The sequence below is a fragment of the Diadema antillarum genome, unplaced genomic scaffold (assembly GCF_040938485.1).
Source record: "Diadema antillarum isolate AM-2024a unplaced genomic scaffold, OU_Dant_1.0 seq00001042_RagTag, whole genome shotgun sequence".
Lineage (NCBI taxonomy): Eukaryota > Metazoa > Echinodermata > Echinoidea > Diadematoida > Diadematidae > Diadema > Diadema antillarum.
Genome location: NW_027271873.1, coordinates 1,085,292 through 1,098,379, shown reverse-complemented (window position 1 = coordinate 1,098,379; position 13,088 = coordinate 1,085,292). Strand labels below are relative to the sequence as shown.

Sequence of the window (13,088 nt, the reverse complement as noted above, 5' to 3'; positions counted from 1 at the left end):
TATGCATGAATTTAACATCAAACAAATTTGTTGTTGGCATAATAATGGTATAGCAAGATGAGAGGGGATGTCACAATTTCATAATTGCACTCTAGAAACTTACATTAAATCAACAATCTGTGGTAGTACTGTACCTGGCACATACTGTATTTGTGTGCTTTCCGAGGATGATACTAGTATTTTCAAATAGGGACTTACGGATCATTTTTTGAGAGTTGTTGCATTTACAAGCAGGAACCACTTGGACAGAAAGAGATATACTAAGTACTATAAAACCAGAAATGTTTGCATGCATTTTGATGTTGCGAGTTTTGCGACAGCCATGATTCACAAAATTAAAGTGCTTGCAAAAGTTCTTGTCTACACTATATGCATTGAATGCCGGTGACAATTCACGAAAATATCATGCCGTGAAATATTGCGCCGGCTCCAATTTTCACAAATTTCATGATGCAAAAATATCTTGCTTCATACTATCATCCCTGCTGGAAAAGCACACTAAGCAATTTTCCATCATGGTAATGACATACATTTTATGTGTCTCCTGGGAGGCATTAAATTTTGACTCGTTAATTTCACAGCCATTAGTTTAAACTCTGGTAAATACTTCACGAAAATGAAAGCATCACATAATTTGTGGGATATACATGTACATTCTATTTACTGATACAGTACATTTCCCTAGCCAAATTCAACTAATCACACATCCGGTAATCTTTTTGTTTTTTCCTTTTAGTTATCATTTTGAACTGTCTGGAACATCTCAATCTACAATGATGCATTGGAGCAAGTCTATTCATAGAGGGTGAACTAAGCGTTTTGTTCAGAAACTAGACAACGTGGCCCAAACCCAATGACATCCAAAAATAACAATAACAACAACAACAGCACATAGAAATTAAGCATGGATGCCATGTGTACAAGATAAATGTAACTTACGATTCTAGTCTGTTATAAGGTATGGGAAGTGTAGTGCATAGATTTGTAAGTAAGGAGGTACAGTACAATGTAAAACTGGTCAAGAAAAAAATGAGAATAAGAAATAAATGAGAATTTTGGGCATAATCATAGTTTGATCACCGGTTGAAGAGAAATTTTAAAAGAGATTGTGATGGCATTAGATGGAGAGGGAGAGAGAGAAAGAGAGAGAAAGAGGGGTGAAAATGAAACGGTAATTTCTCTAACAGCCATTATCACTCATCAGAGGCAAAGTTCCATCAGATGGAATTGATTAAAAAGTGCGCAAATGTACAGTAGGCTACCAACTGAATTTAAGAATCATGATCCACTGTGCATAAATCAGGATGATGTTTGATATGAATCAGGCATCTACTTGTATTGGAATGGATACAGTGTGTTGAAGCAAGTACTTAGTACTAGAGGGTGGGTGGGGGGGGGGGGGGGAGAAAGGTGAAATATATTATAGGGAGCGTGCAAGACGCAAACAGGAACTACCTACACAGACCGCTGGCTGGTTTGTTATTCACAAGGCTAGCATTAAAGCTACAGTGCAGTCTTCTGTGGTATATAAAAAGAATCTTGTAGAGTCTGGTAAACCTGTTTGTATGAATACAGAAGAATAATGTTTGTTCTCCAGACCCCCCCCCCCCCCCCCCCATTTCCTTTGCTGGCCAAGTACAAGGTAGGTATGCTACATACACATTGATGTTTAACTACATATACAGAAGATTTAGAACTTTCAGCAAAGCTTGAAGTTCATCGAAAGTATTCCAACTGCTGTGCCATATCTAGAACTTTGTACGTCCATGACTGCCAATGCACAAGCATTTTGTTGTACATTGTATAGGAACTCTCTCTGTATGGATGGAAGCGTGAAGTATCAGATGAATGTGAACGCAACTTTCACAACCATTAGTGATCAAGCACCTGAGGTCACTCTAGACCAGAGTTGCGATGGAGGGATGATTTTAATTAAAGAGGTGTTGATTTCGTTGGAACGAGAGGGCGTCTTGTCAATCAATAACAAGATTGTCAGCCAATAAATTCCTACACATGGTGTAACTTTTCCTCATAGTTTCATTGTAATGTTATCACTTCTTTTCAAATTATATGTTATTGCTTGGTCTTGGTGCAGTAGGCAAGATACATGTACAATTGTATGCCTGGATGGAGTGGACAGACAAAGTAGATTGTCAAGAGTAGTATAATAGGGATTTGGGTGATGTAGCTACACTAGCATCCCCCTTTAATACAGTGCATTTGCAACAATTCAAGAATTTTGCAACAATTTGATGTACAAATGAGTCTGTCTCAGGCTGCCAGTTAACCATCTTTTTATAGCACTTTCTAGAATATCTGGTGAAAAATCATCAGGTCTACATTTAGCAGACATCAGTTTGTGCCTTTAAAGGCATAATTTACCTTTTGCAGATGAAACAAAAACTCAACATTAGTGCTTCAAAATAGTTCTAAAATGTGAGTTAGGGATAGAAACAACCAATGTAAAAATTTGAACTAGTATAATCTATGTAAAGTATTGTTAAATATAAACAATGTGAACAATAGTTATAATAAAAATGTTTCCAGACTAAACCGTCTACAGTTATGGTTTAATGAGTAAAATAGTGATATCTACTTTAAATATATTATAGACTTTATTGCAAAAATTTTATATGGTAGGATGTTTTGTGACAGCTGACCTACATTGTATGCATCAAGAGTGCTATCTTGAACCTTTTTTTTTTTTTTTTTTAATCACTGCTCCCAAAGGTAAACATTCACCTTTAAGCAACATTGACTGGACTGCAGAATTGGGTAGAAAATGGAATAGCCTGTGAAGTATTGCATAAAGACAGAAAATGTCCCAATTCTTAAAGTTTTACATAATTTTTACATGGCTCTGCTTAGGATACCTTTCCCTTTCCTTTCCATCTGCCCCCCCCCCCCCCCCCACTACACTACAGGTACCTCTTTTTGACACCCCTCCTCTCCCCACCCTCTCCTAGCTGTATTTTGCTATAGTGGAAAGTCGTGACCTTATAAAATTCACCCCATTATGTATTAGTAATGATTCAAATTCATGGCGATTGGTGTATTCCCAGTAGTAATGGAGGAGGTGGCGAAGAGATATAAATTCAAATCATACTTCAAAGGCACATTACACAAAGAATTTTTTTTTCCCCCTCATCCAAATTGGCATCTCATTCTAAAGGCAAGTGTCCTGCATTTCGTACTTTCAGGGCAAGCACCCAATTGTTTTTACCTGCCTAAAAGTGAGTTTTATGCATCTGGGGCTATTGGGCTGGTGGGTAGGCTATGTACCATTCTAGACTCATTAACTGGCCTTGGAGCATGTTGATATTTTTAAATACTTTTACATATAAACACGTTTTACACACACACATGGATCATACATACACTCGTTCTGATCTGCTACCACACTTCATTGTGTTTCAAATTTGATCAAGATAGGGAGGTTTCTTTTAAAAAAAGAGAGTAAGAAAAAAAATAAGAAAAGAGAAAGGAGTTGAAAGAATGTGATGGTAGAAAAAAAAAAGTGTCCTACATTCTGTGGGCTTCTCTGGTCTCATTGAAGCCTTTTCTCTATATTCACTCTACCATTAGACAGACAAGCCCTGTTTACAAAGCACTGTGAGTACCATCGCATAGGGAGTATTTGTCCTTGCTTAACGTGCATTTCTGCAGATGTGCTGTTTATTTAAAGACACATTATACATTCATGCGATGCACAGGCCCGAGTGGAGCCCTGAGAATTGCATCATAGGAGAATTAAACCTTCGGAATGGTTTAGATAAAGATTGCGTCGCCCCTTGTGCAACCCTGGAAATTAGATTCCTTTGATAAACTGGTATGAATAATGCAAACCTTTCCTCAGAATTATAAAGCTGGAAACTTTTTTTTTGATATGATGGAGGGGAAAACAATGCTCTATAGATTTACAGCGAATTCATTTTTATACCCTGAAAAAATTCCAACAGTTATTCTGGGTTCAAAAGGGGAGTGTATTCTTGGGTGACATGGGGTTACTTTTTCTTTTCATTTTTAAAAACTGATGTGTATTACTTAAAGATTTCATGTACATGATTTAGGGAGACATCATTCTTGCACCATGCACAATTTTATGATTTGTTTAGAAATGGATGCAACCTTTAAAATTAAACCCACAGGGTGCTGCCGAGTGTCGCTTCTAGAGTTCATTTTAGTGCATTCAATTCCCGAGATTCACAAAATATGCATAGCTCATGTTGTTGGTTGTTTTTTTTTTTTATGGGCACATAAGAATACTAAAATGGTGAATAGACCCTACAAATGTACTTTGCCCATCATGCATCTACAGAAGTGAGACATTTTATTTCTCTCTCTCTTTCCACACTTTACTCCACCTCAACTCAGCTGTTGCCACTGGCAGCTACACTGTATTTACATAGGTACCATGAGACTAGAAACATTTGTGACATAAAACCTTTATGCATTGGAGCCAACAGCCTTTACCACAGCATGAAACTTGTATGAATTGCCAACCGTGTACAAATTATGAGTATACTACCTGTATGCATACTAATGATACTGAAAAACTAAAAATTCAATGCATGCTAAAGTTCTTGTCTTCACTATATGCATTAAATGCCAGTGGCAATTTGCGAAAATTTCATGCCACAAAAGAGGCCGTCGGCCCCAATCTACACAAAAAAATGTCATGTCATGAAAATGTCTTGTCTCATGATACGAAGATTTTTTACACACATACATACTGCTGGTCGATATACACTGTAAAACACAGAGCAAAATTGAATGTACAGTACTAAACATGTAGTTAAAAAGAACCAAGCAAACAAGCAAACAAACATGCACTACAATAATACGGGTACTGGTATGAGTACCGGTACTTGTACAGTGTGCAGCATTGCACTGGCATTCAATGCTTTTAGTAGACAAAAACTTCTGCACACATTCTACTTATAGTGAATCTTGACTCCTTGTGAAATTTGCAATAATTTCATGCCCAGGGAAAAGTCTGTTTATACAGTATTCAGTCTCCCTTCGTTCAGTCTTTCTTTGTACAGTCTGTATCAATTGCATCCTGAAGAAATTATCACTGAGGTCAATTTGACCGATAAACTCAGTACATGTAGACATATTTTATACAATGTACCCAGTGAAGGCCTGTGGATAAACCATGAGAGTTGAAAATTAAGATGGTAAAAGGTTGTTGTAGACTTCATGATTGTAGTATTCAAACACCAAAGCTCAATGGTAGCACCCCTTTCCTTGAATGCAGGACATGTGTAATTTAACCAGACTTACCAAGTTATAGATTTGCTGTACATGTATGGCAGGTTGCTACAGAACTTTATTTTACCACTTGCCCAATCGGGCAAGCAGATTTTCAAATTTGCTGCAAAACACTTGCCAGAATATTAATTCTACTTGCCCGAAAAGAAAGTCCAAAATTTATTCAGGAAATAAAATAGAAAATCATGAGTAAGGCAAGGGCTTAATAAATCACAATCATTTGAATAAACAGCACACATTGATTTGCATGCTTAAACACAATGGAGTATACACTGTAGTTGGTCCGATCAAGTCTTGCCGTTGCATTGCATTTGGGCTTCTTCATGAAAGTGTTGGAAAGTTGCTGAAATGAGATATAAAGTGTGTTGCATCATCAAACAGCCATATTCTTCTGCATGGTCTACTTTGTGGGTAAGTTGGGAGAAATAAGTTTAAAAATAGGTGGCTTCAAATCTATTTGCTTTCCCAATTGGGGCTTGATTTTTCACTTGCCCCAGGCAATCGGGCAAGTACTTATGTAGCACCTGCATATGGCACTGGCAGTCCGTAAATATCACACACAACCCCCCCCCCCCCTCCCTTAACTCTGACTGTGTACAGTATCTACTGTCACAAAGATACATTGAAGAATAAATCAGGTGTAATTCAGCGACAGTCCCTTAGAAGGGCGGATGATGTGGCTCAGTCGATAGTGCGTCTGCCTCGCAATCAAATACCTTGGGTTTTATCCCCATTGAGTCTAGCAGAGCAATGCTGGGTGAAATCGTGCCCTCCCCTCAAGTAAAGAGACAACAACACTCCATCTCTAGGATGGAACGTTCAGTGGAGATCCTCACTCAAAAGATCCCACTTCATTCCATTCTTTACAAGGAGCAGGGTGCTATCCCGATGATGTACATTTTGTAGATTTTTCACAGAAATCAAGTGGGAATGATTTTCACATTGCTATGGATGGCAACTGTAGTAATTTTTTGTGTTTTTGTATGTGTCCACACACCAAATTGATAGTTTTCGCATCGTATCAGATTTGCAAACATTGATTTTCACAAACCGCTAATTTGGGATGCGTGTGAGTGTGGCTAGGGCCTTCAGCAAACGCTGTGCCATCCTCTCAGAAGACATTCTCTGTTTTGTAACATGGAACATTTGTGTGTGTGTGCATGTATATTCCTGATTGGGGGAGTTGAGCCCTTTTGCGTGATACAAACAGTCAAAAGAGGACAACTGCAACAACATAACAAAAACAAGGTCAACATTTTCTTTGTGAAGACAGCCAATGTACTTTGCAAGAAATCTGATTGTCATTGGCCAAATTAGCTGTTGGTCAACGGCAAATTACATTCGGTGCTCATTACATGCAATGCTAGTCGTGCATGCCAGATGATTTTTAATCGTTTAAGTAGTCGTAACCTTGTTATGTTGCTATTGCATTTCACCAATCTTAAATATGTGGGAGAATGTCTGGGGTATTATCCTTGAGGAGATACATTGTGAGGACCGTAATGAAAGAATAATTACTGTTCTGTTTAGGGGTGGGGGTGTCTTCAGGATTTCAAAACAGTATGTTTTACGATGTAAACAAGAAGTTCTTTGCAAGTGCAAGGTCTTGGTCACAAGACCAAGACGGCAATCGCATTAGACTCCTACGGGAATGCATATTTTGTGGCTTTGACTGATATGGAGCGGTTCCAACATTTGTTTTTCTCTCTTATGTGTCATTGTTTATTTGTGCTCTCATTTGTAATAACTCCCTTGAAAGGTAGACTCGTGCATGTCCTTTGCAAAATGGTGATGGCAAACTGTGAAGATGTTATCATCTTTTGAGGGAATTTGAGGAGTGTTTTCTTTAATTTAATTTCCATCAATATTTTATTGAACAAGGGAAGCACTGGTGAAATAATTGTCACACAATGTCGAAACAACAAACAGACTTGATAGAGTCATTCATTGATAGATTGGTTGCACTGTAGGTTGGTGCTGCACATCATTAGTTACAATAGGTGGGGCTACTTTTAAGAACCAGTGAGTATACAGAAACCAACAGGCCACGGGGAACTGATGATGTCATCGACAGAAAGAGGATGGTCTCAAACACTATGGGAGATTCACTTCACAAGATACCCAGTGAAAATGTGTTTGATGACATCACACGTATATTGTGCAAATAGTTATGGGCCTTTAATATAGGGGTGTGTGTGTGTGTGTGTGTGTATTTCATATATATATGCTCTTGTTTTGTCAAATAGGTAAGGATTTTATGATAAGAGGTATAAAGCTCATTGACAGAAGCCAATTTGTGTTTATGGTATCAAAGAGTGGACCCTAAAATGTACATGGATGTTGTTCCCATTTTGTATTTTATAAGGCGCTGGAGTTGTTAGCAAACTAGCAGTTGAAATCAGCATGACACTGGCACATGTCAAAGGTCATTGTCATATGTATATTAAAGTGTAGCCATGCTAATGGAGTTTCCTAACCTTTGTTGTGTTTCTTTTATGCTGTTGCTACGCTGCAGGGGCGGAATATGGCACAACCAAGTCAGCGTGGAAAGCAGTACTCACGGAGGCGGACAGGCGGGCCGAGCTCCACACCGAGATCGACTCCAAGCTGGGGTCAGAGGTCATCGCCAGCATCAAGAACTGGCAGAAGGAGAACTACCACAAGAAGATGATGAGCGGCTTCAAGGAGACGTTCGACGCCGAGGAGGGATTCAAGAAGGTAACCATGGAAACGCACGGATGCAGCAGACAGTGCTTCCAATACTTGTCATCATGTGCATAATTCCAAGTGAAAATAACCAACTGTTAGATACCAAGGAAATGGTAGGATGATTGAACTTTATTTTTGGATTATATGGACTGTCTGACATGGCTCTGCCGCTACAAATCAGTCTTTGTCGTCAAATGATGGTTTATAGCAACTATCAGTTGTAGATAAATTGACTGGCACTTCAAGAATAATGTAGTGTTTTCATCGTAGACAAATGTGTATGTAATTTTCGTTTGAATTTTTTTTTATATATCCTATGGAATACCAAAAAGTAATTAAAAGTAATCCATGTTCGATGTCACATTTTAGGTATTAGCACACATTAATTCAAATTCTTATCATTACAAACACCCCTGGAGAGAGCTGGAAGGACTTTTCTTATATGAGGAAATGATTTATTCATTTTATAAAAAAAAAAATCACTAATCCATTTTGAATAGTTAGTTTTTTCCCTGCATCTAGATATTTCATGCTTATGTCATTATCATTTGTTTTAGTATTCATTGCTGCAGTGTATAAAATGCCCCAAGCTGTAATGATATTTTCTGTGCTGAATGCATTGAATTTTATAATTAAAAGAGAAATAAGTATATGAATAATAGATAGATAATTGAATAAATTTCTAAATTCGTTGATAGATAAATGACTGAAGGAAAGAAGGGAGGGGGGGGGGGGGTGGCACTGTTTACCCCAACCAGGACAGAAAGGGTTGAACGAACTCTACAATTGAGAACTACAGAGTCTGGCCAACAAAGTGTTCATTGCACAAGCAAAGCTTGATTGATACTTACTATAAAGCCGTGTATACAATGTACCTGTTTCAAGAGTGAAACTGTGTATTATCCATGTCATCCATTTACTTGAGACTCAATATATTGTATCAAAGGTGTGCGGTAAAGGGGCATGAAACCTAAAGCATACAGGCATGTGGATTAAAGTAGAACATATCAGTGAAAGAATGGAGGGAACTCGGACACTGTTGAAAAATTGTGCATCTTTAAAGTTTTGGTGCGGGCATTTGCTGGATGAATAGATTACTTCAGTCTGTGATGTCATGCAAGGAAAGCGATGCAAAGAAAATATTCTAAAAATACCACAAAATGTTATTTCTTCATGAAAAGTACCTACTCCCTGAAGTTGCTACTGACTTTTCCCGCTGTGTTCTGAAAGAGGCAAGTCAAGTGCTCTTTTATCATGCGAGAAAAGTGAAAATATGTTAAATTTTCTGTAATAGATATATCTTCCATGTGTCATGTTAAAAAGTGTTGTAATCATCTCATCTAGCGAAATCTCACTGAAATTTTATAAATTCATATCTTTTGAATGGATTATCCAATTCTCCTCAAACTTTGCTGATGTACGTATTCTCCTGATATCACTGCATTTCCTCAAACCATGTATTTGGGTTTGATAAAGGTTTGAATAGGAAGTTGCTCTTTCAGGGAAGCTGTTTGCCCTGTTACCTTTTCCTCCATTTTCATTTCACTCTGCTTTCCTTGAATTTCCAAATCCTATGTTGTACTTTAATTTTTCTATCTCACCGCAGGCTCAGAAGCCATGGGCAAAGTACGTCACCAAAGTCCAGGCCTCCAAGAAGGCTTACCACTCGGCGGTCAAGGCTGAGAAGACCGCTCTCCTCCAGGAGGCATCCTTGTCCGGTGACTCCTCCATCTCCCCAGACCAGGTAAAGAAAGGGGCGGAGTCGGTCAGTAGAAACGCACGGGCGACGCGGATGTGGAGGTTTCGTCATTTATACGAACAACGGGAAGGAGGGAGGGAGGGGTTGGGGGGTTGGTGGTACAGATGTCAAATGCGATACCACACTGAGGTTCATGTCAACTCCCATCAATGAAGTGCAACCAGGGCCCCATTTCATAGAACTTGTGATCAATAACAAGTTACGATAGTTGTTACAAGCTACCGAAATCCTTGCATGTGATTGGCTGAATGCAAATTCGTCATGGAAATGTGGCCATTGTTACTGCTAACAAGTTTTATGAAGCAGGACCCAGATGAACGAAATGGTGGGATTTCATCAAAATCAGGCATGAGATATAAGAAGTCAGGGAATTCTCATATACTTTGAATAACTTTCACATGTTTCCAGGCAAAAGTCACATGAGTGGCAACCGCACTTGCAAATCATAAGAGACAATGATGTCATATCTCTCATTAGTCTGTACACAAAAAATATTGTACAAATCTTTTCTTTGGTACTAGATAAGTTAGCTTTATACCCCCTTTTCCCCTCTCAACATCATTATTGCTTCTTTGTACACTGTAGATTATTTCATTTCATGTTTAATTGTCATTTATTGTTTCTGCGTGGTACAAATCAATAAATCACTGTAGAAAACACACATGTTGATTCATCATTTATCATGGCTAACTTTGCGCATGAGAGATAAAGAAATCATTGTGAGAGAATACAAAGGTATAAAAAATTTAACTATCATGCACAACAATTTGATACAGAGAAGGCAAGTTATCTTGTGATTTTATGTCAGAAAAAGAAAATTAGGCACGGTCAGATTGGCAAAAGATCGAGAAGTTAAGAGCGGGAAGTTTGGGCCATTGGTGCGCGCGCATGCAAGAGTATGCCACCCGATGGCTAGTGATTGTGACGTAACAATGCACATCTGTCATGACAGTGGCCTCGCGCTTCGGAGGCACCGAACGTGAACGGATCGAGAAGTTTCGCGGGAAGTTTCGCAGGAAGTTTGCGGTCACACTGGCAAAACTTTGAGATCTTAAAGGTCACGATCTTAAACTTCACGATCTTTTGCCAGTCTGACCGCGCCTTTTTGAGTGAAGATATACATACCTTTCAAGGGGAACCATGTGAGGGGATGACCTCATTGTTTCCTTCAGTTTTTACACATGTAGCTGCTCCTAACATTACTGATTACATGAAAACACGTGGAACTAAAATTCCAAACTTTCTTTCTAGACAATGTCCCACTGTAATGAAACAGCCACTACTGGTATTATGTTCATCCGATTTCACTGTTTTATTGGAGCTTTAAAATGGAACAGGGTGTGGATCAGCAGCTTTCATGGAAAAGGGTGGGGTGGGGGAGGAGGGTAAATGGGGCCTTGTGCAAGAAGGAAGTCACACCCACGTATTTGCTCACTCTTATGTGTTGCCTTCTGGTTTCCTGAATAACTGGTTCACAAACAGGTTGTGCATGTTGCACCCTCAATGTGAATTTGCTTGTCATTACCAGGAGCTGCATGCTCATCAAGGGGTTTTTCAAACAGTTTTGGGTTTAGTTTAATGTAGTTTAGTTTAGTTTTGTTTTGTGTTTTTGATATTCATGAAGAAGTAGCATTCAGGTCAAGGTAAATTTCCTGAAAGCAAGCCAGATAACATGAAAAGGAAGGACCAAAACATACATGTATGTATTTCCACATTTACTGTTGCCTGCATACAACGGTAATGTATGTATGTTTGTGAGTGTGTGCTATATACAAGATCTATTATGCTTCAACTGTGCCAAAAATGTGATCATGTCACACATGTGGGGGAAAAAACAAAACTTGCGTCAACTCTGTGTTTGCTTTAATCATTGATGTTGTTTTTTCTTGCCAAAACCAACAACATGGAGGAATCATGTGATTTCAATCTCTACTGCATTGTTGGTAATGAAAATAGATTTGAGCGGTACTGCCTCTATGGTTATCTGATATGTTTGGAATTGCTTCCGATTTACATTTCCATGTTAATTCTTGGTGGCATGAATTTACGAAATTGAAAGTAGCTTTAAAAAGAGAACGAAACCTTGTTTTGACCTTGTGAACTGAGAAGAGCTACTGTGATGTGGAAGTTGTGCTCGGTAATATCATCTTTTGCCATAATAGAGCAATCATGTGTTACTGGTGTCAACACGTAAGTCTTGTCATAATGTGATTGTGTCATACAACATTATGACATGAAATATAATGACATTAGTCTCACAACTGATCGGACGGTACCTGTGCCCAAGATCACTTTAGCATTCTTTTTTTCTTTTTTGGGGGGTTGGGGGGAGGGGGGAGGTCTAGGGCAATTACCCCCATGGCAATTACCCCAGACCCTTTCCCCGACCCTCACCCTAATCCTAAATCCAGAACCTAAACCTAGCCCAAACCTAAAACTAAACCCCAAACCTAATCTTAACTCTAACCCTATCACCAACCAGCGTATCAGGGCAATTACCCCCCCCCCCCCCCCCCCCCCCCCGCTAAATTCTGGTTAGTGGTAAGGTTAGAGTAAAGATTAGGGTTAAGGTTGTGTTTAGGGTTAGGAGTTTGGGTTAGGGCTAGGATTAGGTTCAGAATTAGGATTAGGATTAGGGCCAGGGGAAGGGTCCAGGGTAATTGCCCAGGGGTTAATTGCCCTTGACCCCCAACCAGTATTTATCTAGTGGTAATCGCCCTGATACAGCTTTGTTGTTGTTGTTGTTGTTGTTGTTGAACTTGTTAACATTTGCTCATCTTCAAAAAAAAAAAAACAACCCAAACATATATCTAGGCGAAGAAGCTACACGAAAAGGTGGACAAGTGTCGGCAGGAGAGCAGCAAGCTGAAGGATAAGTACGAGAAGGCGCTGGATGACATCACGACCTACAACCCACGCTACATGGAGGACATGAAGGTCCAGTTTGACAAGACGCAGGCCTTCGAGCGCAAGCGGCTGGAGTTCTTCAAAGAGACGCTGCTCGCCACGCACCGTGTCCTCGATCTCTCCGTCAACCCAAGGTAGGGACGGGACGCCCCCGGGGGGCCCAATTCAGAGACGGGCCCTGAAAACTTTTTTGTTTGTTCTCCCTTTATTTTTTTTTTGCTCATTATATATATAAGTCAACTTGTCTAAGTCAAATCTATTTGGACTGAAGAAATAGCTTCAACTTGGAGAAAATTTGAATTAAAATCAGTAGAATATAAAGAGAAGAGGACTTGAAAAGCCCGTAGACTTAGGGTGATTATTTAACTTATTCAAGGTTAGCTTAAGCAAGGTTGACTGTATCTTGTAGTTCCAGCTGTTGGGCTATTCATGGTGACTC

General features: G+C 39.1%; 1 protein-coding gene across 4 annotated transcripts in view; it reads left to right on the top strand.

Annotated features, from left to right (window-relative positions):
- Positions 1 to 13,088, top strand: part of LOC139743032 (protein kinase C and casein kinase substrate in neurons protein 1-like) — an 87,598-nt gene that overhangs the window by 47,445 nt on the left and 27,065 nt on the right. For all 4 annotated transcript variants that reach the window (XM_071653541.1, XM_071653539.1, XM_071653538.1 and 1 more), the window contains exons 3-5: positions 7,790 to 7,992; positions 9,590 to 9,727; positions 12,557 to 12,783. In XM_071653541.1, coding sequence (XP_071509642.1) covers positions 7,790 to 7,992; positions 9,590 to 9,727; positions 12,557 to 12,783 — 568 coding nt within the window. The remainder of the gene's footprint in view (positions 1 to 7,789; positions 7,993 to 9,589; positions 9,728 to 12,556; positions 12,784 to 13,088) is intronic.